This window comes from Colletotrichum abscissum (genome assembly GCF_030869225.1).
Source record: "Colletotrichum abscissum strain IMI 504890 chromosome Unknown Scaffold_61.1, whole genome shotgun sequence".
Classification (NCBI taxonomy): domain Eukaryota; kingdom Fungi; phylum Ascomycota; class Sordariomycetes; order Glomerellales; family Glomerellaceae; genus Colletotrichum; species Colletotrichum abscissum.
This window is the reverse complement of record NW_026850505.1, coordinates 197,441-225,261: the sequence shown is the minus strand read 5'-3', so window position 1 is coordinate 225,261 and position 27,821 is coordinate 197,441. Positions and strand designations below refer to the sequence as shown.

At 53.9% G+C, this 27,821-nt stretch overlaps 11 protein-coding genes across 11 annotated transcripts; 6 read left to right on the top strand and 5 right to left on the bottom strand.

Moving 5' to 3' along the window:
- Positions 1–91: 91 nt before the first annotated feature.
- CABS01_15080 (glycosyl hydrolase family 47) lies at positions 92–2,237 on the top strand (the record flags this gene model as incomplete). Its single annotated transcript, XM_060548418.1, has 3 exons — positions 92–823; positions 873–1,888; positions 1,943–2,237. 3 exons carry the CDS (start codon positions 92–94, stop codon positions 2,235–2,237), a joined length of 2,043 nt encoding a protein of 680 aa, XP_060392245.1.
- A 1,031-nt stretch (positions 2,238–3,268) lies between these two features.
- On the bottom strand, positions 3,269–4,249 carry CABS01_15079 (uncharacterized protein; the record flags this gene model as incomplete). The annotated part of the gene is made up of 4 exons (XM_060548417.1): positions 3,269–3,641; positions 3,696–4,023; positions 4,082–4,150; positions 4,222–4,249. 4 exons carry the CDS (start codon positions 4,247–4,249, stop codon positions 3,269–3,271), a joined length of 798 nt encoding a protein of 265 aa, XP_060392244.1.
- A 3,004-nt stretch (positions 4,250–7,253) lies between these two features.
- Positions 7,254–9,727, top strand: CABS01_15078 (RINT-1 family protein; the record flags this gene model as incomplete). The annotated part of the gene is made up of 3 exons (XM_060548416.1): positions 7,254–9,153; positions 9,208–9,257; positions 9,308–9,727. 3 exons carry the CDS (start codon positions 7,254–7,256, stop codon positions 9,725–9,727), a joined length of 2,370 nt encoding a protein of 789 aa, XP_060392243.1.
- Positions 9,728–9,978: 251 nt separating this feature from the next.
- CABS01_15077 (uncharacterized protein) lies at positions 9,979–11,122 on the bottom strand (the record flags this gene model as incomplete). Its single annotated transcript, XM_060548415.1, has 2 exons — positions 9,979–10,781; positions 11,020–11,122. The coding sequence occupies 2 exons, from the start codon at positions 11,120–11,122 to the stop codon at positions 9,979–9,981; spliced, it is 906 nt and encodes a 301-aa protein (XP_060392242.1).
- A 948-nt stretch (positions 11,123–12,070) lies between these two features.
- CABS01_15076 (prefoldin subunit) lies at positions 12,071–13,087 on the top strand (the record flags this gene model as incomplete). Its single annotated transcript, XM_060548414.1, has 6 exons — positions 12,071–12,105; positions 12,174–12,299; positions 12,455–12,566; positions 12,623–12,721; positions 12,789–12,914; positions 12,971–13,087. 6 exons carry the CDS (start codon positions 12,071–12,073, stop codon positions 13,085–13,087), a joined length of 615 nt encoding a protein of 204 aa, XP_060392241.1.
- A 1,102-nt stretch (positions 13,088–14,189) lies between these two features.
- Positions 14,190–15,434, top strand: CABS01_15075 (CRAL/TRIO domain-containing protein; the record flags this gene model as incomplete). Its single annotated transcript, XM_060548413.1, has 4 exons — positions 14,190–14,366; positions 14,456–14,505; positions 14,568–14,691; positions 14,757–15,434. 4 exons carry the CDS (start codon positions 14,190–14,192, stop codon positions 15,432–15,434), a joined length of 1,029 nt encoding a protein of 342 aa, XP_060392240.1.
- Positions 15,435–15,881: 447 nt separating this feature from the next.
- CABS01_15074 (uncharacterized protein) lies at positions 15,882–16,730 on the bottom strand (the record flags this gene model as incomplete). The annotated part of the gene is made up of 2 exons (XM_060548412.1): positions 15,882–16,376; positions 16,557–16,730. The coding sequence occupies 2 exons, from the start codon at positions 16,728–16,730 to the stop codon at positions 15,882–15,884; spliced, it is 669 nt and encodes a 222-aa protein (XP_060392239.1).
- Positions 16,731–19,548: 2,818 nt separating this feature from the next.
- CABS01_15073 (uncharacterized protein) lies at positions 19,549–20,185 on the bottom strand (the record flags this gene model as incomplete). Its single annotated transcript, XM_060548411.1, has 4 exons — positions 19,549–19,664; positions 19,721–19,763; positions 19,815–19,882; positions 19,999–20,185. 4 exons carry the CDS (start codon positions 20,183–20,185, stop codon positions 19,549–19,551), a joined length of 414 nt encoding a protein of 137 aa, XP_060392238.1.
- Positions 20,186–21,053: 868 nt separating this feature from the next.
- CABS01_15072 (26S protease regulatory subunit 6B) lies at positions 21,054–22,434 on the top strand (the record flags this gene model as incomplete). The annotated part of the gene is made up of 3 exons (XM_060548410.1): positions 21,054–21,250; positions 21,307–21,405; positions 21,465–22,434. 3 exons carry the CDS (start codon positions 21,054–21,056, stop codon positions 22,432–22,434), a joined length of 1,266 nt encoding a protein of 421 aa, XP_060392237.1.
- Positions 22,435–24,410: 1,976 nt separating this feature from the next.
- CABS01_15071 (uncharacterized protein) lies at positions 24,411–25,910 on the bottom strand (the record flags this gene model as incomplete). The annotated part of the gene is made up of 1 exon (XM_060548409.1): positions 24,411–25,910. The coding sequence occupies one exon, from the start codon at positions 25,908–25,910 to the stop codon at positions 24,411–24,413; it is 1,500 nt and encodes a 499-aa protein (XP_060392236.1).
- Positions 25,911–26,350: 440 nt separating this feature from the next.
- On the top strand, positions 26,351–26,527 carry CABS01_15070 (uncharacterized protein; the record flags this gene model as incomplete). The annotated part of the gene is made up of 1 exon (XM_060548408.1): positions 26,351–26,527. One exon carries the CDS (start codon positions 26,351–26,353, stop codon positions 26,525–26,527), a length of 177 nt encoding a protein of 58 aa, XP_060392235.1.
- Between the last annotated feature and the right edge of the window lie 1,294 nt (positions 26,528–27,821).

Here is a 27,821-nt window from a genome sequence, read left to right as displayed (position 1 = left end):
CGGCCTCCTCGCTGCTTACGATGTGAGCGGCGGTAAAGAGGGCGGCTACACTGTCCTGCTGGACAAGGCCGTTGAACTCGCCGAAATCTTGATGGGCATTTTCGACACCCCCAATCGCATGCCTATCTTGTACTACAACTGGATGCCCGAGTATGCTTCCCAGCCACACCGAGCTACGACCGTTGGCGTGGCCGAACTGGGCTCGCTAAGCATGGAGTTCACACGCCTTGCCCAATTGACCGGTAAAGACAAGTACTACGATGCCATCGCTAGAATTACCGACGCTTTCGAGGACCTCCAGAACCGTGGCACTACTATTGATGGCATCTTCCCTGAACAGCTGGACGCCTCTGGCTGCAACAGGACCGCTGAAGCCATTATTTACCAAGAGGAACAAGCTGCAGCTGCTAGTGCGAGTGCGGCCGCTGCTCGGTTGAGCGAGCCCCAGGGCCACGAGCCTGCGGCTGCTGAGGCCAAGCGCGACGAGACTGATCCGATTTTGCCGCAGGAAACTGCTGTGGCCAAGGGCAACGGCAGTGAGCCGGAAAGCAACACACTCGCGAGGCGGGCTGTTGGTGTCGACAAGAATGGCGAGTCTGTGGTTGAGAATGCAAACATCGATAACAAGCAGGCTTTCCCGGCACCCAAGGTCAACGAACAGCCCTTGTACCCCGGTAACAGTGGTCGGAGGCCATCAACTCCTACGACACCTGACAAATCTTCATGGGAATGCATCAAGCAAGGGCTTGCCCCTGGTGGTTGGGGATACCAGCAGTATAGCATGGGTGGTAGCCAAGATTCCACCTACGAATATTTCCCCAAGGTTAGTTCACCTTGAGGAGTTGTACTGGAAAAGAAACTAACTCGCGTAGGAATATCTCGTCCTTGGCGGTCTGGAGCAAAAGTACAAGACGATGCACATCAAGACGGTCGAGGCTGTGAAGAAGTGGCTTCTCTACAGGCCTATGGTTCCCAAAGAAAGGGATATCCTCTTCTCGGCCAAGGTTTCGACATCTGGCGACCCCGAAAACGATCTGCGAACTGAGTATGAAGTTACTCACCTCACCTGCTTCATTGGTGGCATGTTTGGTCTGGGAGGCAAGATTTTTGACAGACCCGATGATATTGAGATCGCCAAGAAGCTCACTGACGGATGCGTCTGGGCGTACGAGACTATGCCCTCCGGTATCATGCCTGAAGGAGCCTCTGTCGTGCCCTGCGCGTCTACCAAGAGCTGCCCGTGGAACGAGACTCTCTGGTGGGAGCACCTCGACCCGTCAGCTGACTGGCGTGAGGCACAGGTCAAGGCGTGGGAGGACAGGCAACGTGAGAAGAAGCAGCAAAAGCAGCAGGACGCTCTCCGTAAGCAAACCACTGAACGAGGCAACAAGCCTGTTGAGAAGTCAACCGAAGAGACAGTCCAGTCTGAGTCACCCGTCGAAAAGAAGGACCCCCTCGACGATATTCACGTCCCCAAGGATGAGCCGAAGAAGCTAGGATCGGCTGAGAAAACCGAGTACCCGGCTCCTGAGCCTGGCCTGAACAAGTCCCCTTCCAACGTTGATGAGCACCTTTTGAAGAAGAGAGATCCTGCTCCGCCAGTGTCTCAAGACCCTCGTAAGGGTACTGCTCAGGAGGCCGCCAGCAACACTCTGAAGGACAAGCTCGACCTGAACAACCCTGGAAGTGCCACCGACGATATCACCGGCAGTGTCCCCAACGATGCACCCGTCAGCGGTGGCATCGTGGGCAAGATTGCGTTCGAGGAGGAGGGAGAGGTTCCCGATCCGAAGCCGCTCTCGCATGAGGAGTGGGTCAAAGACAAGTTAGAGCTCGAGAAGATCCCGCCTGGCTTCGTCAACATCAACGCCAGGCGCTACATTCTTCGGTAAGCTATCACTGATCCTCGTTCAAGATTTGAGCATGGCTAACACTCCTACAGTCCGGAGGCTATCGAGTCCGTGTGGTACATGTATCGCATCACTGGAGACCCTGTATGGCAAGAAAAGGGATGGAAAATGTGGGAGGCCATCATCAAGGCGACTCGTACCGAGCACGGCAATAGCGCCATCGACGACGTCCTGTCTGAAGATCCTCAACCTGTGGACGAGATGGAGAGCTTCTGGATCGCCGAGACGCTGAAGTACTTTTACCTCTTGTTCTCAACTCCCGATGTCGTCAGCTTAGACGACTGGGTCCTCAACACCGAGGCGCATCCGTTCAAGCGTCCTGTTTGAGGCGGGATGAAGGTGTGAATTCGAGTGTGTGTGTACGAGGGCAAGGTGCAGAGAGCATGACTTTTTGGCATAAGATATCACGGGTGGTGGCTACCATGGCGTTGCGGCGTGCTTGTGTTGATTTGCGTTGCACGATTTGCTGGGGCTAAGGATTGTTCATTGTATAAAGTTAAAAAAAGGTCTGCTAGCCGAATGCTAGTCTGCAGCATAATGATGAGCGATGAGAGTGGCCAAGCCTGCCTTGCTCTATCTACCTAAACTTACCCTCTGATGAAGAAAAAAATCGTTGACGCTACTCAACGAGATTGTATTTCCCACTACACAGCCCCTCCCTCCTATCCTCGTCACAGGGTCTCTCAAACACGATGCAAGGGCCACATGAGTCAGTTGCCATGTCACTTCATTCTCTTGGACGTAAGTAGTACGCTTTGTGGTTTGTTTGTCATGTTCAATTTCATTTCCATTTCGTCTTATCTGTGTCGTCTCTTCGAGGACGCCTTTGCTCATCGTCATCTACAGCGGATGACATACTCCTACACATTTCCCATTTCCCATGCGTCCGACTTCGTTTCCCCCATTTTCCTCCTTTCGTATTGCTCGGTGTTGTTTCATCTCCATTGCGAGCATGCTGCGTCATCCACTGCTCTTAGAGAAGAGAAGGAGCTCATCTATATTCGTCTTTGCTCGCGTGAGCAAACCAACATTAAAAATGACGAGGGGTTCTTTGTGGCAAGACTTCGAAATGTCTTGCCGCCCCATGCCGGCCCAGGATGAAAGCCAGAAAGAGAGGAAAATCAAAAACGCAAAACTCGATATACAACGCCGATGTCCCAGATGCTGATGGTTTTTTTGTGCTGGACGATGAATGTGCTGATGGCGGCAGGGGTTCAAATGATGTCCCCTCCTCGAGAAGCCCTCCATGTACAAGTTTTCCCCTTCGACTCTTGCTTGGGACTCTGTTGTTCGTCTTCTTCACACATGTATCGTCGTCAAATCTTTCGTCTCATTCAATCTTCTCCGTCGTCGGCCCCTTAGTCAACCATCTGGCTCAGAACGCGAATGCTGAGAATCATGACCAACAAGCCGATGGTGACGATGATGAGCAAGGTGAAGCTGAACCAACCGAGGACCATGGCGGAAGTACCGACACCAGAGCGGACAGCGCCGTTACCGAAGTCTTGGGCGATGATCGACGCGGCGACGGATGCGGTGTGCTGCCATAGCACAGAAACCAGCACGAAGATGGAGGCGATGAAGATGATGGCCAGCGAAATCTGGGAAACGGGACGCGAGGGGAAGGGCTTGACTTCGCGGTCGGAACCCTCGGAGTCCTCCTCCTCGTGCCAACCCGGGAAGGTGGCGAGCAGAAGGAAGCAGACGAAGGCGAAGATGATGGCAATGATGCTGAGAAACTATCAGTATCTACTCTGTGCTGAAAGGTCGGGTGGGTCAACTCACATGAGATAGGGGAAGACAATCATATCCTTGAACTGAGCGGCAAGCCAAATCAGGTTCAGAGGGTCCTGATCGACCGACACCTCGTTGGCGAGAGCGGTGGCATTGTTGCTGCAAAGCCAACTGCCTCCATCCGGGCTGATGCAGATACCAAAGTATCCAACGCGGCAGGCAAGGCGGGCGTCACCAGCAATGTTCTCAATAGCGGTGTGGACGTTGTAATCAACTTGGGCTGTAGAAGGAACTGCCGTGTAATGGTCATAGTACAGCGACAAGAGGAAGATGTCGGGGATCAGAGGTGATGATGACGAGCAGCCTGCCAAAAGTAGAGCTACGAAGGACGTTAGGATGTGGTTCATGAGGTCGTATGGCAGGTCTGAGAAACTCACATAAAAGGATGATGGCGACTGCAATCAAGATCATCAAGACATGGTGGTATCCTAGGAATGGCACGAACCCTGTGATGGCGCAATGTTAGCCGGGGCTCTGGTCTTTGAGCTTTGCAGGGAGATAAGCTGGGATAACTCACGATACCAGCCTACTTGGAATTTCGGCATTTTGAATGTGTAATATTACTCCAGTCCTCGAGAGGAATGGCTCTCTTGTTGGTGACCCACGCCGTCCTCCGTTGTAGCGGAGCGACGGAGGGGTTCTAGTCCTGGCACCTCAGCGCTGGCACGCTTGGTGTCTTTCCCTATCGTCGGCGGGAGGTGATCGCGCGAGCGGGGAGGGAATGCGGAGCGAGGGAAACTCGTGGGTCGATGGAATGTAGACGATAAGGTTGCTTGGTTCTGGTTGAAGAATCGTGGGTAGTGGGTTGCTGGAGAACACCGCGAGGAATGCGGGACGGTGTCGGAACCTGCGATTAGAGTGAAGCCTTTCCGATTACTGTCAGACGCAAAAACAGACTTCCACTTTTGATACTTCTTGAGTTGAATGCAAAAGTGAGAGAGTGTGTAAAGGTGTCAAAGTGAAAGTGCGGGTCGAGTCTTCGAAGGGTGGGAAAAGAAGTGGTTTGATGCAGATGCAGGTGCGGATATTGAGATGGCTGGGAGAGGAGAGAAGGAGGGTTGGAAGGGTGAACTTAGTTTTGTCTCTCTGCCTGACGATGATCCAGAAGCAGAATTGAAAGCGGGAAGCCCGCAGGTTCGGGGCGAGCGGGAGAGGTTTGTACGTCTGCAGAATGAAATATTCAGATGGCTGGGAGGGAAGAAAAAGGTCGATGGATGTATGGATGGATGTTCTGGAGACTGGAGAAGAGGAGCAGTGACAAGTTTGGTAAAAAGAGACGTCGACGAGGATGCGCAATTGGTCCTGCCATCCACTTTTTGGTCAAAAAGGCTGTGCGGCGGTTGCGATGCTTGGTGTCTAGGTCACTAGGAAGAGCATCCGTACGTTAGAAGGAAGCTACGTAGCTACGCCAACCTCCTCTATTTACTCTTGGTACTGCGGCCGTTGTCCGGGCGATTCGCAGCGTCGCAGCGGTTCCTGGGCGAGCAGGGCGGAAGAGTGGAGCCACACCTTTAAGAGGTCCGGTACGTACCCGCTAGAGTTGTCTGGGGGAGGCCCCTTCGCTGCGTATTCTGTGGCTTTTAGTGGCTTTGGTGGGAAAAGAACGGGTCCCACCAGCGCGGGAAACAGGCCTGAGAGGTTCGAAAAAAAGCCCGGTGGCTGGGTGACGTCTTTTCAGGGGTCCCCCGTCCCGTGTCCCCCGTCAAATCTAAGGCCGCATCTTTAGCCCAAACCTCTGCGCGTGTCTGTCTACCTTAGCCTCGTCAGGTCCTACCAATTCTCAGCTTCTCTTTTACCTTATCCAGTTATGATCTTAGCTGCTTAGCTGAGCTCCAAGCAGAGCAACACGCATACTCCAAAAGTCCAGAGCTCTCTTCAAAGACCCCTTGTCGAAACTTCCTTAAGTGGGCTGTTCTAACGCTCGCGCTTCCTCTTGTATCTCGCGGCTTTCCCTGTTTGTCCTTCGCTTGCCTCAAGCTTGCCCCTCGCCATACCCAATCCAACAGGCACACGACTCGACTCGAGACGGCAGCTCGGCGGTTCCTGCATTGGAGATGAGACCCGAAGCCGGGGTCCGGCACATCGCGTTGGTTCCTTGATTTTGTCCATTCGCTCGTGTCGAGTCTTGGTGATGCGTTGTTACGGCGCACCAAAACTCCGTACGAAGTACGGCTTCTAGCCCTTTGCCTCAGTTGGCATGGCGACAGCATGAGAAACACAAAGTCCCGGATGACAGCCAAGAATCATCCTCGGGTTCTTTACGGATACAATCACTCGGCGCCCTGCCACATTCCTACACCGGTCAGCTCGCCTGCTCTCTTATACAACAGCTGAGGCTATTCGCAGTCGAACTCCCCTGCTCTGCGGATACATCTACTGCAGGAACCCCAGGCGGCTCCGTGTTTCCCATCAAGACCCATCGACTTCTCACCCCCACCATGCAAAGTCCCATCTTCTTCGCCTCTGCAGCGGTAAGCTACACCAACACACCGCTCGATTTGGCGGTCAATCTCACTCTTCAGCTCGGAATCGTCAGCCTATGAATTACAATCCTCTTGTGGCTGCAAGACTGTCATTTAGACACCTGTCACGGCTGTCGAGTGTCAGCCATTCCTCCTGTCTCTGTCTCTCTCACGGGTCCGCATTGACCGTCTTCGCCGCCGGATGTTAGCGCCGTCTGCCTGCGGTGCCCGAGTTGCCGGAAATGCGCAGATCACGGGAGTCTATGTGTTTGCCTTCGCCCAGCGCAGCTACTATCAACACTGCCATCCTTGGGGAGACTTTCTTCGACGGCGTTGGAAAACTGTCATCATCTGGATCTGTTCGCGAAGGAACACGCCTGGCAAGCCATTGACGCAATCTATATGCGATTTCGCCTGCCTCGTCGAGCCAGTCACCGATTACACGGACTGAACGCCAGACGGTTGTTCTCAGAGAAGGAATCACATCCTCTTAAGAATTGCCAGCGAATAACCCGTGATGACTCACTGACAACATGGTCAAGCCTCGCAGTACTCCGTAATCCCTTGATGATGACAGGTATCTCAGCCACACGAGAAGTCCTGAATTGGTCGCTTTACTCGGGAACCGCAGAAGCCGGCCTCCGGCCTCGTCGACCCTGAATAATATGTGGCTGGTAAACAGAGGTCATTGCGCCATGGCCAAGACTCAGATGCATCCATTGCTTGAGTCGGTGCCCTGTTATCCGAAAGACCACAACGTCGATGGGTTCCCCAATGATCTTGACATTCAACATGAAAGAATTTCCTAGTTCATGTGAGAATCGCAAGACGCTCATTGATATCCATAAACTACACAGCAGCGATTCCCAATCATGTATGGATACGTGCATATACCAGATTAGGTAGCCGTCATGGTGTCGCCAAATATGCCTCTACCATGCAGAAACTCCGTATCCGTGTAGTTGCATGTGCCCCACCACTTGCTGGCCTCCCTCAGCTCCACGTCATTGTTCAGACCACAGTCGCAAAGTGAAGGTTCAAGAATGACACTTGGTGCGCAAACAGCCGCAACAAAGACTGGCCCGACATGAGCACGACGTTTGGAGACCGCGCTCAGGCGGGCGCTCTGGATATTCGCGTCGAAGATTTCCTCGACGACAAGCTTCAGTCCACCACCGATCTCGAGAACCTCGACTCCCTCATCGCCAACGTGGAGGTCCAGCGCAGCCAGCTCCAGACCCAGCTCGACAACGCCATCAAACAGCTCGACGAAGCTCGCCAGACAGCTGGCGACCGCCAATCCTCCCTCGCACAGCGTATCCAAGACTTCCAGGAGCTCCAGCACAGCATCGATGTCCGAGTCAAAATAGCGGCCGCATCCGACGCCCCGAACCAGGCCATCGCAAGGCTGCAACAACCTATGAAGAAGCTGCAGACAATCGAACTTGCCCAGAAGTACCTGACGCTGCTACAAGACGTCGAGAACCTGCGGACCGAAGCTCGCTCGCACCTCCCCGACAGCCCAAAGGCCGCTTTGGAGCCGTACTCGAAGCTCAAGCAATTGTCGAGGCGCCTGGAGGAACTCTCAGGGCCGGCTGATGATGCGGCAGTACATCTCGTCAATCACGTACGGAGTGTTGCCGATGCGCTGTGGGACGAGATGAAGAAGACAATGTCCAGCGAGCTGGAGACTGTTCTCAGCAAGAGGTCATGGCCCATGGTGGAACCTAGCTCTGAAATGGACGACGAGTGGCTCGCCTGCTTTGAAAAGTTGCTGGACCTTCAGATTCCCGAGGTCATCCTGAGCAAGTCCACCGTCAGCCTTCTCTCGTTCGATGTCATGTCACGAATCTTCATCTCTGAGTTCCGCTTCCACTTTCTCAGCGACAAGCCGACGAGCAAACCCGATGCCATTGGATCGCACTGCTTCCCCTGGTTCTTGGCAACCATTGAAAAATGGGAAGACTTCTACAGAGACAACTTGGGTTACCTGCTGGCTGCCAAGTTCCGCGATACCTCCGCGGGTAACAGTCTAGTATACGTTGATCCGGTCTGTGCTTTCATCACCAGCATGCTGCCCGTCATGAGAAAGAAGGTCCAGAATGTGGTTGCCGAAACGGCCAAGAACCCTGCCTTCTTGAGCAGCTTCATGGGGCAGTTGATGACATTCGATGAGAGTATTCGGACAAAGTTCAACTATGACGGCGGGGATCCAGACCAAGGTTGGCCCGGCCTGGCCACTGAGGTCTTGGAGCAGTGGTTCGAGCCTTGGTTCCAGGCAGAAAAGGAGTTTGCTCTCGAGCGCTTTCAAGCCATCATGGATAGCTCCGATGCACGAAACATCGACTACGATTACGCTATAACGGGAAAGACAAAGCCGACTTTCGGTGCAGTGCGCGTCACTGACTTGTTGAGGTCTATTACAACCCAATATGAGAGAGTACGCGCCTTCAAGCACAAGATTCGGTTCTTGATTGGAATTCAACTCGATATTCTCGACGAGTTCCATGACCGTCTGCGTGGCTCTCTCGAGGCCTATCAAGCTCTCACATCGACAGTCGGCAGGACTTTGCACGGTGTCACGAAAGAACAGCTTGCGGCTCTCGAAGGCACCGGTAGTTTCGAGTCTCTGTGCAAGGTTTACGGCAGTGCAGACCACATTGTCAACACGCTCAAGGACTGGGGTAACGAGGAATTCTTCGTCACGTTATGGGATCAATTGCAGGGTCGCGCGACCAAGGAAGGCGAGACGTCGAGGATGTCTGGCGAGATGAGTTACGAAGAGGTCAAGGATCGCACCTCCGCTGCCGTCGGCTCCGAGGCTAATGACGGCGTCCTCTTTGATGAGACAATCGCTGCGTACAGCCTTAGACGCAAGACGGCGCAGGAGTTTTTGGTGAGCGCGCTTGCAGACTCTCATTACAAAGCCTTTAGAGCATATGCGACACGGACACACTGGACAACCATTAGTGACAGTGGTTCCGAGAGTGAGTTGTCTTATTTTAAAAGCATTACCGTGCATGATACTAACCATTTACCAGTCGATCCGTCGCAATTGGCTGTTACACCAGAGCTCGACGAGCCCTTGAGAGTACGTCTCCCCACAGCCCAACTCCCAACGTCCCTCCTAACCTTGACCAGATCCTCAAGCGCAACTTTGATTTCCTACTCAAGGCTATTGGCACGGCAGCGTTCCGACGCACATGGCGCTCCGCACTAGACAAACTCCAAGACCTGCTTTGGGGCGAGGTCTTGATGAGGCAGAGCTTCACCGCGTTTGGTGCGGCCCAGTTCACGCGTGACGTCACTGCCATTTCCTCCCTTGTGGAGAGATATATCCAGAATGGTGTAGGATCATTGGGTAGTCTGTTTGACGCGCTGAAATTGCTCAACCTCCCGAACGAACCCCAGGAGGGCACTTTGTCGCTCAAGGACGCTACGGATCGGGTGTTTACCGATAACACGGAGGCCAAGAAGTTGTTGGAAGAGCTGGACATTGACACGCTCACCCCCGCGAATGCTAGGCATATTTTGCAGCGCAGGGTGGAAAACAAGGAATAGTCTGGAATTTCCTTGCAGCAGGCAGACTCAGATCTACACAGACAAAAATGATGCTAGGCACTGATATATTACAGATGCCATACCGTCGCAAGTTGTTATGATAGATCCGTGACATTTCATGACCCTGAATGATTCTATTTTGCCAAAACCCCAGCGTGTGCATATTCTAGTAAATGAATCTCAAGATAGATGACCCTATTTCACCCATTCCGTCTCCCATCTTTTTTTTCCCACTCCAAATAGAGAGATGCTCAGCTAATAGCACGCATGGTCAACTCGACCGTGGCAAACGTGCCAGCACTGACAGGCATAGCCCTCAACAGCGTCGGCACAATACCCCTCCAGAACCCGCGAAGCCCCTCGCCGCGGTACGTCTGCGCGAAGCAGTCCCTCATCGACTTGTACCGCTGCTCCTTGCCGAACCCGTCCGTCTGCATCTTGCTCTTGATCACGTCGAAGGGATAACTGCTCAGCCAGAGCGCCTCGCCGGCAAGACCGCCGTAGAAAGCAATCTTGTAAGGCGCAATGTCCTTGCGGTCCATGTTGTTGCGCCGCGCGTCGGCGTTCATCATCCACTCGAACGCCAGGAACCACACGCCGTAGGCCTGCGCCTCGCGGAGGATCGTGACGGCTTCGCCGCGGTAGAGGCCGTTGTTCAACGCACCGCCGTGGGAGGCGAGTTTGCGGACGCAGTCCAGGGGGCCGGAGTAGAGCCGGGCGGCGCCGTGGGGTTGGGTTTGCAGCCTGATGCGGACGTGCTCGATGGGACCTGAGATCACCGAGTTTGCGACGCCGGCGAAGGCGCCCGAGGCGTAGTACTGGGCGTAGGAGAGGGGACCCGTGGAGCCGTTGCGGGACTCGAAGAAGCGGCGGGCCTGGTGGAAGCCTGCGAACTGGATGGAGACGCAGGCGCCGATGCCGAGGAGCGGGGTGAGGGTTCCCTTGTAGAAGGCGAGGGCGCCTTCGTTTTTGTAGATTTGGGTTGCGGCGTTGAGGGCCGTTGTCGGGGTTGTTGAGGTTTGGAGGCGGACTTTTACGATGTCGAAGGGTTGGCCTGCAGGGTGTTAGCTTTTTTCTCAATTGATTTCACGTTTTTGGAACTCTGATCGTTTCCAGAGCTTCATAAAAGTTCTATGAAGGCGAACTAAGTGAGAATGAGGTGGTGAATGCTTGAGGTCGCCATTGTGTGAGGTTCGGCTGTGATTCCGAAGTCGGCTCCAGAAAAAGGCATCTCAAGCTCATCTCATCGCCAGCCCTCTCCCTCTTATTGTTCTGCGCAATTGAAAACGTACCGAGCAAGACCTGGGCAACACCGCCCGCGGCGCCAGAAAAGAGGTCCTTGGCCGTCTGGAGAGCACCGCCCACAACCTCGGGCTCAACCGCCGCGTCCGCCATCGTGTCTAGCCTTTTCGTTTGTTCGGTCTGTTTGCCGAGCTTCACTCTCTATGCCTTTGCCCCGCCACCGTTGATCGGTGCGCGCCCTGAAAAGGTCCGTTGGGGAAACTCCGACGGTCAACGATAGTGAATCTCACAGCTCGAGATTGAGTCGACCGACTAGAGGGCGTACCGAAGACAATTGGTCTCGGGGAATGCGTAGGAGGTGAAGTTCGTCGGTGAGGGTTGAGAGGGAAATCGGCGACCACTTGTCCCGGTTTAAGCTCAATGAGACTATTTATCAAGAAGCCACCCCCCAGACACAGATAAGGCAAGCTGTCTGTGGGGACATGCAGGGCGGTCATGGCGTGCTGTTGCTAAGCCGTTTACGGCGGCGGTGAGGGTTCACCTTGATGAGTAAGCTGGTTAAGCGCGACAGCGCGGTTATGAGGTCGGCGAGGCCTTCCGCCATCATCCAAAGCCTGCGTGATCTTTGTGAGATCAGCTCCGTTGTCGAGATGTAAATTGGTTCGCCAATTCCTCATGTGTTGTTTAATGTTCTAAGTTAGTCCATGCTAGGGGCTAGTGTCGAGTGTCAGTACTGAAGCATGCCTTAAACTCGTACTCAACTCCTACCATGCGTGGGAGTCCTACATTCGTCTTCGTCTGTCATTTGTTGCCAAATTTTGGAATACCGTTATAATGAATGCCAAATAGTTGGCTGGCGATTGCTGTAATAAGGGAAAGTAGTCAGCGATGACAGCTACCTGGCCCAAGGTTGAGCTGGCTGAGGTAGTGAGGTAGCTACCCCACCAAACATGTACCTTGACCCCTCACCTCGGTGAACAGGCCACCGTAGATTGGGCAGTACCGTCACTGCAGCTCCCCCTCCACACCGTTACGAAAAATCGCGAGTTCCTACCAACATCGGAGAGATGCGCTGAAGGCAAACATCAGCTCAATTTCACAATGTCGGCAGCGGGAAAGAAGCCGGAGACGGCTGTGTATGTCTACCCGAATTCGTTCGTTGCCGCGCACAAAGCTGACCATATTTTTTTAACCACCTCCACAGCAAGGACGCCACGCCCAGCAACCCTCGAGGTATCCCCAAAGCGCCGTTCGTCGACAAGGTCGAGGACTACGTCACCACCCGCGAAGATGTCGAACCGACGATGCGCAACTTCCAGGAGATGATTTCGTGAGTCGCACACTCGGCCGCTCACCCGCCCGCCAGGTGGGCTGGTCATGCCACACCAGAACTTCAATCCGACGCATCGAACGAGGCTACCGGGAAGGGCAAGGCCAGGTTAGGCACATGGGGAACAGCTGGTAACACATCATTCTTTTGCGCAGGAAATACCAGTTCATGGAGCTGAATCTTCAGAAGAGGATGGCTGGACTGAACGACAAGATTCCCGATATACAGAAGACGCTCGACTCTGTGCGGTTTCTGAAGCTCAGACAGGTGACCAGCCGCTCACGGATTCATCTATCGACAGGAGGCGCTGACAAAAGAGATAGGACGACGATGAACCGATCGAGACGACATTCGAGCTGAACGATACGCTTTACTCCAAAGCAAAGATCCCGCCCACTGAAGAGGTGTACATTTGGCTAGGCGTAAGACAATGACTGCTCCGCAGTAGACGATGCCATGGGTTTGAAAAGCTGGCTGACTGTACAGCAGGCAAATGTTATGTTGTCGTACCCCGTCGACGAAGCCGAGACTCTACTCGAGTCCAAGCTATCAACGGCGAAAACGAGCTTATCAAACTGCGAGGAGGACCTGGATTTCCTGAGAGAGCAGATCACGGTAACATTTGGCACCTAGGCGAGACGGGCTTGACCGCGTATACTAATCAACCACAGACTATGGAAGTCGCCATCGCAAGAGTATACAACTGGGAGGTGGTTCAAAAGCGGAAAGACAAGGAAGAAGGAAAGGATATCAAGAAGGAAAAGGACGAGGACAAGGCTGGCAGTTAAAAGGCGAAAAGCTCGATACCAAACCAAAAAACAACTTGATGTTCTGCCATTTCTTGCACAACCGCAATTTCACAGCACAGCATAAACCCGCAGCTATGTTTTTACACAACACGATCCGGATCATTGGGCCGTTGGTTCAAGCGATGGCCCTGTAGGCTTACGAATCCCGACCAGGGTCACGCAACCGTAGATGATTTAATTTCGAGGTCGTGGCTGAAGGCTTTCGATTGTCGATACCCCTTTATGCCATGGTAACGATCACGAAGGCGAACTAGGAGGTTTTTGTTAGTGCTGTGCAAGATCGCAGACTACCAATACAGCGTCACAGCATAGCTATGCACGTATGATGTTTAATCACTGGAGGCCAACCTGTCAGAAATCCGTCCGAGGTTAGCTAAACTTAGTAAGGAAAGTTTTAGCCATTGGATCAGCCGCCATCTCGATACCACTGGTGCTGGCCCAGTGCAGCTGACCGTGACCGAATCATGACAATCGACAACAACGCCCGCAAGCTAAGATCTGAGACGATGTTGGGCATGAGGTGGCAGACTGCACCAATCTACAGCGGCTCCGGGTGCTCGTGGGTGGGAATCCAGATCATTACGTAAGGCTGGGCTGTTATCTTAATAAGATGCGGGTGCCGTGGCAGGCGTGGCACCGTGGGTGCGTATCCGTAGCTGCGTAAGTGCGGTGTAGACGGCCGGCTAGGTTCGACGGGAGAGCCCAATTCGTGAGGGGCAGCCAGGGGCAACAGCGGTGCGGGACCGGTCGCTATGACGATTTTTGGCATTCTGCCAGCAGGTTCACTTTAATTCGACTTCCCAAGCCTCCCCTACTTTCCCGCTAGAGATCTTCCTTTCCCTTACCTTTCCCCACAACCAGCTCTTCTCTCCTAAACACCTACAATCCTGGTTGGCAACTTTCTTCAGGACAAACAACTTGTTACCGTTGTCCTATTGTCTCCGAATCCCATTACCTCTCCTCCACCCCGTCTTTTTCCTCTCTCTTTTCTTTTTTTCTTTGGAGGGCTCTGCAAAATCCCTCTAGCTACACCGATCTTCTTTCCTCGTCAACGAGAAGACCCTAGAACAAAACCCCCACCATGTCCCAGCAAGAACTCGATCCCAAGTACGACCAGTACGACTACCCGACCGTCGCCCCGACGGCGGCCAACGGTCACCCTGGCCACCTCACCCCCGAGCAGAAGGCTCAGGTTGCCCAGCTGCGCCTGATGCTTGAGTCGGATGGCTACGACAAGCGCCTCGACACCCTGACTCTGGTATTCCCTCCCATCCTGTGGCAGACACCCAATACTCGGAGGCCTGCGAATTCCACATCCAGAGCACCTTACTAACAGCCGAATTATAGCTGCGCTTCCTCCGCGCCCGCAAGTTCGATGTCAACCTCGCCAAGCAGATGTAAGCGGTGTCTTGTCTTCCACATCAGATCGTGCAACATGTAGCTGACGGGTATGATTTAGGTTCGTCGACTTCGAGACCTGGCGGAAAACGACCAAGCTTGACAACACCGTGCCGACCTGGGAATACCCCGAGAAGGAGGAGGTGTTCAAGTTCTACCCCCAGTACTACCACAAGACCGACAAGGTACGCCGCCATAAGAAAGAGACAACTTGCTCGGTGAAGTCACTCACTAACGCACTGCTTCACAGGATGGCCGCCCCGTCTACGTTGAGCAGCTTGGTGGCATCGACCTGAACGCCATGTACAAGATCACCACCGCCGAGCGCATGTTGACCAATCTGGCCGTCGAGTACGAGAAGTGCGCCGACCCCCGCTTCCCCGCCTGCTCCCGCAAGTCCAACCACCTCGTCGAGACGTGCTGCACCATCATGGACCTCAAGGGCGTCACCATCACCCGTGTCCCCCAGGTCTACAGCTACGTCAAGCAGGCCTCCGTCGTCTCCCAGAACTACTACCCCGAGCGTCTCGGCAAGCTCTACATGATCAACGCTCCCTGGGGCTTCTCCACCGTCTGGTCCGTCGTCAAGGGCTGGCTCGACCCCGTCACCGTCTCCAAGATCAACATCCTTGGCTCCGGCTACCAGAAGGAGCTTTTGAACCAGATTCCCGCCGAGAACCTCCCCAAGTCCCTCGGTGGCAAGTGCGAGTGCCAGGGTGGCTGCCAGCTCAGCGACGCCGGCCCGTGGCACGAGGCCGAGTGGACCAAGGAGCCCTGGTGGCAGAAGCCCGAGGCCAAGGCCGCTGCTGCTGCCGGCGGCGACGTCATTGAGAACAAGGGCGGTGAGACCGTTACTGCTCCGGCTGCCGGCGGTGCTGCTCCTGCGGCTGCTGCTACTGCTGACGCCAAGGCTCCTGCTGCGGCATAAATGTTGCCCTTTTAGGAAATTGCGTGCATTGGAATTGAGAGTGGCGCTGCCGGATGAGCAGTTAGAGAGAAGGCGTTGACAAATGTGGTGTTGTGTCCTGAGGTGAAGAAAGACACTGGGTTGGGTGGGAGATGGGGGTGGCTACCTAAAAACAAGAGCATCTTTTCTTAGAACCGCTCATACACGTGTTGATCCTGGCAACCTTTGCTATTTCACATTATACATACTTTCATTTTGATCAGTGGACCCCATTGAATGGCATTTTCGCAAAAAAGAGAGAGACCATCGTCTTTATGCTTTCCAGACTTTATTAGACTGCAATCAGCACATGTAAAAAGCACTGCCCATGGGTCATCGGCCGTCTGGCAGGATGCCCACCGTTGTGGTATAAGTTCCCAACGCCTCAACTCCCATAAAGTAAAAGAATCCCCCTCTCGTCAGATTGCCTCACGACCGTTCCGTAACGGTATACTCCCCAGCAACCCTCGCCCTCTCCATCTTGGCAACGGTAGCAGGCATCGTCTTCTTCAACCTCCCCAACCCGCCCACCGCGCCCCCAAACGCCTCCTTCACCTCGCCCCTCCTCTCCATCGCCTCGAGCGGGAGCACCTCGGCCTCCATCTCCCTCGCCTCGTCCTCTTTCGCCTTCTTGGCAGCCTCGAAAGCGGCCTCGTCTGCGGCCGCGGCGGCTCTGAACTCGTTTGTCGTCGCGGCAGCGATGGCGCCGGGGACGGATTTTTTGAGGGCGGCGATTTCGTTGAGGAGGTCTTCTTCCTCGCGCGCGAGGTCTTCGACGCGCTGGCGGAGGCGGGCGTCCCAGGGTTCGTAGGCTTCTTCTGGTTCGTCTGAGGGCGTGTTGTTGGAGAGGAAGGTTGACGGGTCGGTGTCCATGCCGTTTATGGAGAGGTTTGGGGCTGCGTAGGTGAATGTTTTGTTGATGTACTGTGTTTTCGGGGGGAGTTTGTGTTAGCGAGATTCTTGGGGATTGGTGTGGCTCGCTTTCTTCTGCCTTTGCTTTCTCGTGCCTTGGGGGAGCAATCTCGAAGCAAGAACATGAGGGTCGTGCAAGATTTCGCCGAGAAAAAACAAGAGAAGGGGGAGGGTTTGGGGTAGTAGCCTTACCTCGTTGACCAGGCGCTCAATAGGCGCCCGCAGCTCGTCCTCTTGCGCGTTGCTGCCCTCGATGTGCGGAAACGCATTGTCGAGCTGTTCCTGCGCGGCGCGCCGGACGTTGGTGAGCAGGTACGCGAGGTCGTCGCGGGATTGCAGTTCGATCTTCCTATGTGCGTCCTCCATAGTTGTCTCCTCGTTTCCGTTTCCTATCCCCTTCTTCCTTTTTGGGCCTTAGATTTCTTTCACTCTTTTTCTTCCTTCTTCACTAACACATTCGAGTGGGATCCTGGTGGGTTTGAGAAGGGCGGTCTGTGTTGAGAGTCCTTAATTGCTCCTTTTGGAGGGGGAGATTACCCGAGTTCGATTGGTCTCGCGTGTTGGCGCGTCGTGGGTGGTGGGGTGTTGAGTCGTGGTGGGATGTGTTTGTCCTCGGTGTGGATGTTTACTTGCGCCTGGTTTGCTTGACGACGAGACGGTCCAGTTCCATTCGACACCACCTCACCCCGGCCAGCGGTCGCCCCATCGGTGCGCATCGAGCCCGTCTTCCGATCTGACCTGTGCTCCTCCCACCATCCAGCTGGGCTTATCAGCGGGAGGCTAGTGCGTCTCTATCTTATCTTCTTATCAGCATGTGACGCTGCCCAGACTACCTCAGGTACCGACCTTGAATGACCGAATCGATCCCAATGCAACGCCAGCGACCCAACCCCGAGAACTGCCGAGATCGGACAGTCGCTCCGAAGAGGTTCAGCGAATGGTTCGGTGTGGAACACAGACCAGTAAGGTAGACCTGTTCCGTTCACCTTTGAGAGGGAATGATGGGCGGTGGCACTGTCCGGGACAAGCATCACCAGAAAAGAAACCCTCCCCAATTTTAGTTTTACCTACGTACAGCTTTACCCTCATGCATTGCATGAATGCTGCAAGGGGAGAAAAGAGTGTATGGGATCGTCCGCCAAGGTCACGAGGTGCAGCAGTCCCACGGTTCGGATCTTGTTCAGAGGGATGGGCGAGAAGGGATCGACGTCGATAGTCAATATATGAGAGACATGAAGAATGACGACCGGTTCGGTGTCGGGACGGTGTGTGTGTTTGCGGCATCAGCCGGGCTACCATCTTCAAAATAGCATCACAAACTTTCTCTGCCCATACACATTCATCCAACAACTTATGCCTCCCGGCCGAACCGGATATGCTATGTCGTACAGACTAAGGAGCGCCTGTCTATATAGGTGGCACAACGCAGGCAAAATGACCCAAACTCTTTTTACGACTTTGAACGGCGGTAGGTACTCTCAAAACTTGGCATTCTTGCTGGACGTCCGTCCCCTTGTCCGTCTGTCTGGGTTGATGCATCTCGACGCTATGACTGCGAAACTGGGACGGACCTGCATGGGGGGAGGAGCACAGAGGGTAGACAATTTTACCGCACCACCGAAATCAAAACCAAAGGGGTAGTTTCGAGGACTTTGAAGACTGCGTTTCTTATCCGTACATATGGAGGTACGCCGGACACTCACAATGAGAAAATTGCGGGGCGATGGTTTACGGGATGGTTCAGCTGGTTGATGCAGCTGGGGTAAACGCTGTTTTGCGTCACCTATCAAGGTGAGAAGTAAATAACCGGCACGGTGCGGCACACCTTGGTGCTCAGCAAGGGAAAGAACCGGGACATCTGTCCCAGACCTTCCTTACCTTACCTTGCTGTTCTTCTTTCGCAGAGTGTACATCATGTCTCACTTATCTCCTCATCGTTCTGAGTCTTACCGACAAGCAACGGGGAAAAGCCAAAGGACCAAAGACCATCATCGCACTTACACCACCCATACTCCCATGTCACAAACGTGGGGTTCCCCCCTTCCCAAGATGGGCAAAGCCCACGGCGAAAGCGGAGCTTGCTTTGCTTAGAAGGGGTTTAGGTGCCATGGCGTTGTCGGTCCTCGGGTGCGTGCGGTGAAGGTACAGCACAGTAGCGCCGGGCCTGCGGTACTGGCGGTCTTCTGCTGGTCTGGAGCCAACCCAAGGTAACTGGACCCTCTTTCCCAGAACGCCATCTGGGACGGAATGGCGTCCAAACAGGCCACACCGACGACAGTGCGCCGGGAGAAGGGGGGCTAACGGTGACCAGAGACCTGAGGTTTCGAGTCAGAAGCTGAAGGGGGCCCGTTTCAGCGATTTTCGAAGATCAACATGATACTGTTTGCACTTATTCAATGATTGCGACTACTGGGCTCTCAGTAAGGCATGCACGTATGGAGTGACTGCAAGGCAGGTGGTTGGTTATCGGCTGGTCTGCCCAATTACTCCGACGGTACCCGTGGACCCTGACGTGGTACCTGGCCGGCTTGCACTACCTACCCTACTGCCCAAACTCTCGTAGAAAGAGAGACAGGAACATGCTTGATAGGCTCAAATGTACGCCATAAATCAGGACATTGTGTGGATCACGGTGGCGGACGGCTTTTGACCTGTATAGTGTCCTTGTGACACCACCTTATTGAACTATGGAACTGGTGGAAAATCAATGAAAAGGGAAAACCGCGGTCGAGGCGGCATAATACACGATCGAGGAGGGTATGTGCTTGCAATCCCATGGAACGCCCCAATCCAAAAGAAAGGCAAACGGCAACAAACAGATAAGAAATGTAACTTGAGACAATGAAACCCGTCTCGTCAAAACGATTCCAACTCCCCCGATAACTCCCAAAGGCCGGTGCCACTAATAGCTCCTCGAGGTCGAGAAGGAAATGCGACTTGTACTGTGTTTCCACTTGGTGTACTCCCATGCACGTTCGTATCCGGATCGAACATGGGCCCATTTGCCTAGGTGGTTCGTTCGTAAAGCAGTCTGATAAAATGATATAAAAGAGTCGGAGGGGGTACAGGTCGTGGCCGGACGCCGTGATGTGGAAAGAAAATGTATCTCGTGAGAATCGTCGGTCTAAGCGCTCAGGACGTAGATGTTCATGTGTAGCGTCATGGCCGTCTCTGAGGGACGCCGTTATTGAGGAAACATGTTGTTGATCTCCTCGTCGCTAAGGACAATCTCGTGTACGGGCTCCCGTCGGTTCTCGAGCGGGGTGTAGTCACAATCGACATACGACGGCAGGAAGATCTCTGAAAAAAGTGGTCAGCAAGTAATGGGAGGAGAGACCGGGACAACCTTTACTCACCTGGGTTCCATGCAAAGCCCTGGCTCGAGGAGAGGTAGGTGATCTGGATGGCCTGTTAGCATTCGTTCCCTGAGGAGGACTATAGTGGTCTTACAAGGCGGGGAGTTCCGTTTGGTTCGCCGATGTTGATAACGGTGCTTTCCTGCTTCGACAAGGCGGAGCCTGTCCGTGATGTGAGCAAAGGTCCCAAGTTGACATGTACAGAGTCCGAGACAGGCATGTCGGGCAAGGCTGCAGGCCCGGGCTGTGTAGCTTCACAGTAAAGTGGGATGACTTACTGAGAAGGCTAGGACGACGTTCATGGACCATCTTTCGCTTCTGAACGGAAGTCGGGGAAGATGTTTGAGGTGAACTGGAGTATGTCGACGAGGAAGAGCTAGCAGCACCCCGGACCTGGGGTGACTGGTGGTGGTGATATGTGTTGGCCGACGACGGGGTCATCGGGATTGCAATTGACGACGACATGATGTATGTAGTTTCGGAGGGGAACAGAGGGAAGACCCCAAGTAAGACGAGACGATAAAGTTCAAGAGTGATTGAAAGCAGTCAGAGAGATCGAGGAGAAGCACGAGAGAACGCACACCGGAAGGCAGGTCATGTATGGTAGAGAAGCAGTGCAGCGTCAAAGTGAAGCAGATGTTGAAGGAGTCAGAAGTGGGATTAAAGGTACGAGAATGGAGAGAAGGAGTGCCTGTGACTGTACAGTGCTAGGTCGGCTTGCTGGACGAAGGCCCAACGAGGCACCCGGCCGGTGAACACATCATCCCATGGGGGGGTTGATAAGAGATAGGTGCCGGAGTAGCAGGCCGTGCTAAGGACCGACGGTGACACTCACCGACGACTCTAACAGTGGAATTGCGGGAGAGACCCTCACATCATCATGGCAGGGATCGTGTGCCGTCTCCACAGTACATGGGGGCAGGCGTCCCCACTTGAGGCCAATCGGAGGTCGTCGCTGCCTCCAGTCTGGGCAACGTGCTGCAGGCACTTCGCCTTGCTCCAAGTCATCTGCTGAGCCAATCAATCAACCAGAGAGTGTCCAGTGGGGGGCCTGCCTGGTATCCCAAACAGCACGTGACCTTGAAGCTTCGACCAGGTTCCTGACTAAGCTGGGCTGGGCTGAGAGGCTGCGCTGCATGCGTATCCGATTGACGCCTACAGCCAAGCTCGAGCAAGCAAGCACCACCACCACCCAGCTTGAAATCAACAACCTTGCCATCATCAACGACACCGCCTATTGTCCGCGAACTCACATCCTCTACGAACCTCGAGGCATCTCGAGTAACGAAACCCCTTATTCCACGCCTTTAATACCCATCAAATATTCGACACAATGGGTGACGTCTTGGTGGAAAACCCGGCCAACCAAGTCGCCCCTCACAAGAAGACAGCTCCCTCAACAATCCCTAGTATTGAGAACTTTGAGGGCATCGCGACGGAGGGAGGTGACGACTATGCCACATTGAAGAAGCTGCAAAGACAACTGGAGTATATCCAGTTGCAGGAGGAGTATATCAAGGATGAGCAGAGGTTCGATACTCGCACGATCACTGCGTGTCATCTGGTTTGCTGACCCGCTGGCGTAGGAGTCTGAAGCGCGAGCTTGTCCGGGCTCAAGAGGAGATCAAGCGAATCCAGAGTGTTCCTTTGGTGATTGGGCAGTTTATGGAGGCCATCGACCAGAAGTATGCAGACCCCCGCAGACAGCTCCCGCTTCGAGCTCAACAATGCTAACTCATCATAGCACCGGAATCGTACAGTCATCCACGGGTTCGAATTATGTCGTCCGCATCCTTTCCACCCTCGACCGCGAGAAGCTCAAGCCCTCTTCCTCCGTCGCCCTCCACCGCCACTCCAACGCCCTCGTCGACATCCTCCCCCCCGAAGCCGACTCGTCCATTGCCATGCTTGGCGCCGACGAGAAGCCCGATGTGACGTACGCCGATGTTGGTGGTCTGGATATGCAGAAGCAGGAGATCCGCGAGGCTGTTGAGCTACCATTGACGCACTTCGACCTCTACAAGCAGATTGGTATCGACCCTCCTCGCGGTGTCTTGCTCTACGGTCCTCCGGGAACAGGAAAGACGATGCTGGTCAAGGCTGTGGCGAACTCCACGACGGCGAACTTCATTCGTGTCGTTGGCTCCGAGTTTGTTCAGAAGTACCTCGGTGAGGGTCCTCGCATGGTTCGCGATGTCTTCCGCATGGCCCGCGAGAACGCCCCCGCCATTATCTTCATTGACGAGATTGACGCCATTGCGACGAAACGTTTCGATGCGCAGACTGGTGCCGATCGTGAAGTTCAGCGTATTTTGCTCGAGCTTCTCAACCAGATGGACGGTTTCGACCAGACCGCCAACGTCAAGGTCATCATGGCCACGAACAGAGCCGACACCCTCGACCCCGCCCTTCTCCGTCCCGGTCGTCTGGACCGAAAGATCGAGTTCCCTAGCTTGAGAGACAGACGCGAGCGTCGTCTCATTTTCTCCACCATTGCCAGCAAGATGAGCTTGGCCCCCGAGGTCGACATGGACTCCCTGATTGTCCGCAACGACCCTCTCAGTGGTGCCGTCATCGCTGCCATCATGCAGGAGGCCGGTCTCCGTGCCGTGCGGAAGAACCGCTACAACATCATCCAGAGCGATTTGGAGGATGCCTACTCAAGCCAGGTCAAGGGCACGAGCGACGAGAACAAGTTTGATTTCTACAAATAAGCGACTGCTCTCTCCGAGGGAGAAGGCGCAGGCGGAAACGGCGCATCGTGGGGGGAACGAACAGAGCTCGCTGCCAGGCTGGCAATGTAATGTCATGAAGGGCACGGCTGGGAAGGCAAGGGATAGACTTTACAAGGCTTCGGGGAGCGAGACTTGGCGTCGCGTTGTACAATACAATACACTCGATAAAGAAGTTGCGTTGCCGCCACTATGTTTCAACCTGGTTTTCAAACCCATTTCACTCGTATGCTGGGAAATGCGTGATCGTGACTGTGACCTAAAGGAGTGCTTCCCTTTGTCTATAAATCTCCGCCAGTATCACCAGAGGCCCCTGAGTATACGGTGCAGCTCTGTGGATCTCATAAATCAGGGTTTGTAAGACATGAATCTCAACTACATGTGCCTCTTCCAACACCGACATTCAGCTGCCTCCGACCCCTTGCGACGATTGTTGGAAGCAGAAGAGCGGAAGTTCAGATGGCACCTAGACGTTTCATCAAACAAAAGCTGGAGTGAGATTAAACAGACCCTATCTACGACGTAACCCAGAGCGTGAGCCGTCTGGCATGGTATACAAAGGGGAATATATATAAGCGCCATACTACAAGTTTGGTGTCGATGACTTGGTTACCTAGCTCATATTGTTTTCAAAAGCAGAAATAGGTGTGTGTCTTTGTCTATGGGAGAGGTACGAAAACGCGCAAAAGAGAAAAAAAGGAGAGAAATTCATAAAACCGACACATTGAAAAAGGAAAAAAAGTGTTCAAAACTGAATTTGCCCATGTGAACTGTCCCCAGACGAAGAAATCAGAGGGCCGGTCGTTGGTTGTTAATCGGCGGGCGAGCGGTGCGAAACGTCAAACACACACACACACACCGGGACTCCACTCGGTATCAGCCGAGAACGTCAGGTTTCCTTCAAATCGGATGGCTGGCCGGAACAGAACCTGCCTTATCGAAAGGAGGGAGGGGAGGGAGAGGAGGTTCCACTCGATCAAAGTAACTTGATAGGAACAAAGCATTACATCACATATCACCTTTCCTTCTCGATCTTATTACCGTATCAGTCGGCCTACATGTAAATTTTTTGCCCCCCATTATGAATTATGTATAAAGTATACTGCAACTACTTACCTTACTTCGATTGCCGTTAGATATTGAAGTCGTCTCTAGAGTTACTGTTCTCATGAAACAGGTCGCAAACCAAGTATGAACAAGGCCAGAATGGATTACGATATCGTCAATAGAGTATGGTAAATTCATCAGGGTGATAATTCTGAATTTTGCTAAACCCCTTTTCCCAAATACTTTTCCGGATCCGATAATCCCCATCTATTGATTGGGAATTTTTTCCCTTCTTCCCCTTGTTTGCCGTTTGTCCTTTTCCCATCATCCTTTTGCTTTTCCTTCCCTCTGTTGCCTGTTTTTACCACAGACGTGAGCCTGGAAGCTTCCGTTGTGAAGTCTAATGTCGCTACTCTCGAGGGGAATCTGGGGAAAGGAAGAACATGAAGAAAAACCCGTGAATCATGAAGCCATGGCTAGAAAGTGAAAAAAAAAGTAGGGATCCCAAAGTCTATGAAAATCATGCCCAGCCTGCCTGCTTAGTCGTGAAAACCGCTTGAAAAAGGATAAGGAAGCGATGCTGCCGTTCGCTAATGCAAAAAGTCCTAATGCAAATGAGATGCCAACCATCTCATTTGTGGGGTATATCCGTCGTCCCGCTGCAATCACTCTCCTCCCCTCCTCTTCTCTCTCTTCGAGTAGTGGGCAAGGTAATTATAATTATCATTACCCATTACTGCTTTGGTTCTGGCTACCGTGTCTGAGGTCCGGCCTAAGCCCGCCGCATCATAGTTGTATGTGATTTGTATGTTGGTATGTTTCGTACGAATCGCGTCTTCTACTGCCCAAGTCAATGACAAAGGCAGCGATTCTGTGTTGTGAACGTATATGTGCTGCAACTGTTACAGCTCCTAAGAGCTCAGCGCAACGCCAAGTTCGAGCATAAGCTTCACAAACTTGGCATGCAGCTCAATAAAGAAGTCGGGCATGCCGACAAGTTCAGCAAGGCCTCGAGCTTTGAGTGAGACACCGCCGGGACCACCGCCCATTCTCCTTGAGAAGCCGCCACCTCCCGTGAGGAAGCTGCTGCCACCACGGTCTTGTCCTTCGCGTTCAGGCTTGATCATCGTCGGATACGAGCTGTGGTGTTGCGGGCCTCCAAGGGGGCTGGCTTCGGCAGCTTTTTCTGCCTCAGCTTCCGCCAACTGCTGAATCCATGAAGCAAGATCACGGAAAGCGGCAGCCATGAAACCAAATGTTTTCATCGCCAGTCTCTCCTTGTGTGTGCTAAGAGCCAGAAATGCATACACACGCTTGTGGCCGCGAGCATGCATATCTGGAATGCGAAAGATGTATGCTGTCGTGTAGCCGTTGACTGGATCGCCGAAGAATATGGGACCACCAGAAGCTGCTGCCCCAGCGCTGTGTGTCGTGACAAAGGCTGGCATGTTGCTTGACTGCGGCGATGCACTAGGGGTTGGGTTTGCCGGGGCGCGGGGTAGTGTCTCCAGTGAAAGGGTTCGCAGACACGAGGATCGCACTATCGAGAAGGAAGCTGGGATGAGAGGTTCGTGGGTCGAGGTGTAGTCGAGGTAATGTGTGTGGCCGACATGCCTGCCCGATGACATGCTCGATCGCGTTGTTGTAGAGCCCGTTGCCCTTCGGTGCATTCGTTCGGGTTGGCTTTCTCCATCTGTGTCACTAGCAGAAGATGCTTGAGAAGTAGGCGGCGATGCCTGTCCGTATACCCTGGCGTAAGGAGCGCGAGTGCGCAATGTGGGACCACGCTCAGCCTTCAAGTCGTTCTTATCCTTGCCGCCCTGTCGTTGCGGCAGCGTCAGCGCGCAATTCTCGCAAGGGCCGGCGCGCTTCGTAACGTAGTCGTCGTAGGTTCGGCGAAAACTCGAATCTCGTCGTGGCTGCTGTTGCTCCGATATCCGGCGGGGGCTTTCGGGTGGGGTCTCGATTGCGGAGGGCGACAGAGGGGAAGCTGGCGAGTTCGTGGTAGAGTTTGCTGAAGAGGCGCGAAGCATGGCGGCGCGCGGGATCTGGTTTTCAGTTTCGGAAGCAGGTAGAGACGAGCTGCGGTGCGAGTTGAGGTGCATCTTGCGCAGCGCATCCGACATGGCCACGGTCTGGTTGAGAGAGCCAGCCGGTGCTGGGGCGCTGGTCCGGGGTCGGAGCTGATCTTGATCGGCATAACCAGCGGCGCCATCATCGAAGCATGTTGTGCATGGGACCGGCAGGCCCTCGGTGACCATAAGCGGGGTCGGACCATGTTGGTCACAGTAGTGAGCGAGACATAGCTGGAGGCCGGTCATTAGCGACAGCGAATCCGGTGGTTGTTGGTTCATGGTTGCAGGGTGTTCGCGAGGAGTGGCGAAGGTGTGCTCAAACGACGGGACACGCATCGTGAGAGTACAACAGCCTTGAGAGTTGGGTGTGTTTGGCAACAGAGAGATACTCTGCCAAAGGTGGAGGGGGAAGGAATATCAAGCAAGAAGTGTAGCCATGCCAATGCCAGGAAAGGGGCGAGGAGGTATAGGAACAGCTTATATCAGCCGTAGAGGTGAGAGAAGACGACAGAATATGAGAGCGAGTCGTGTCATGCGCCCGAGGGTAGAGTTATACGTGTGAGAGGCAAAGTAGGGCGAGGGTGCATGGGAGAGGCCATGGCGGCGCAGTCTCCCTTTCTTATGGGAAGTTCAAAGGGGGTCTGGGTGGTGGTGAATAAGAATTGGGCATTGGAAATGATGGGGGAGGACAAGATGGAGGGGTGGCTAATTAGGGGACGAGTATCCGTACTCCGTAGAGGCGTATGGAGACATGGGAGTAGATAGGATGGGATGAGATGAGTAGAGAAGTTGGGCAAGGTGAGGCCGGTTGCAACAGGCAGGGCCCCGGTCGTGGGGGATGTTATCCTGATTGCCGGTGTCTCGTGTCGGGCTTGTCTGAGTGTCTGGGAGCGACGGGGAAGACGAGGAGGATGGGGATGTGCACTGATATGCGGGAAGCGGTGAGGCGGTGAACGAGCGGCTCTCTCCAATAGCATGACGACGGTCGGTCAGGTTTGACGGCCAGGGACAGCAGGAAATGCTGCAATCCAGATTGGCCGAGGCGTGTGGTCATGGTCCATGGGAAATGGGCAGGCCGGCCCTTTTTTTGGTGGTGGGAAAAGATAAAGAGGCAGCGTAACGCAGCAATAAGGAGAGACACTGAGAGAAGACCAACTTACTATGGATGTCATGACGTACTCCCTCTCCCCAGGCCGAATCCGGGTCGTGTTTGTGTTTCGCCAATGAAGAGATGAGCGCAATCAACGCCCAGGCCCAGAAGGGGGGGAAGAGAAAAGAAAGGCTGTGTCGTCTGTTGTAAGAAGTCGTGAGGAACCCCAGCAAGGGTCGGTTGTTGCACTTTGGTCTTCCGTTTGGGGGCGATTTTTTTTAGGTGCCACGCGGGATGGCGGGATCGCAGGCTGAGAGAATGAGAAGTGATTAGAAAGAGGAAGCCTTGAAGACGGCGAGTCGGAGCAGGAAAATGAAAAGCAAAGTGGTGGTTCTCGAATAAAAAGGTGTATGGATGAGACGGCAATAATAAGTTGCGTGTGTGTGCGCGCACACCTTGTGCCTCCTCTGTATGTGTGTGTATGTGTGTGTGTGTGTATGCGTGTGAGGAAAAAGAATAGCAAGTGAGGAGTGAGTTGAAAGAGTAAACGAGAATGAGTGTGTAAGAGAGACAGAGGCGAGTCCAAAGTGGGTGTGTGAATAAGTGGGTGTGAGAGAGGTGTGTGGTGCGGATGCAGTAGCCACGATCCCCAAGGTAAAGGCAAGTAAGTGCAAGTGCGACTGCGATGAGGTGCCGAGATGAAAAGAGCGAGCGACCACCGGAGGGTAAGGTACTTACTACGCTTGCTACCTCATACACAGTGGTGGTAAGGTACCTTTATTCACTGGTGAGGATGAGGACGAAGACAACAAGTGATCGATCTGCTTACTCTCCTCTCAAAGAGCTGTTGCTGCGAACGCTAAGAAGACGCAGACCCAGACTAAGGAGCAACGATGGGCGGGGTTCCCGGAAAGCGCAGGTTCGTTGTCGTATGAGAAGGGTGGGAAGTCCCGGCGGGACGCGATGCAGGGCGATTTCGATGCTGATGGACGTGTTAGCGACTTCTGGAGTCTTGCCCGCCGGGCTAGAATGATGGGACGGCTCACAGTTGGTGTGGTTGGTCGTTGGTGATGCTAGCCAGTAAAGCAACCCAGTCTGAGTCTGAGCTTGGTGGCCAGACTCGATGGGAACCAACGGCGGGACTGACGGGAGATGGT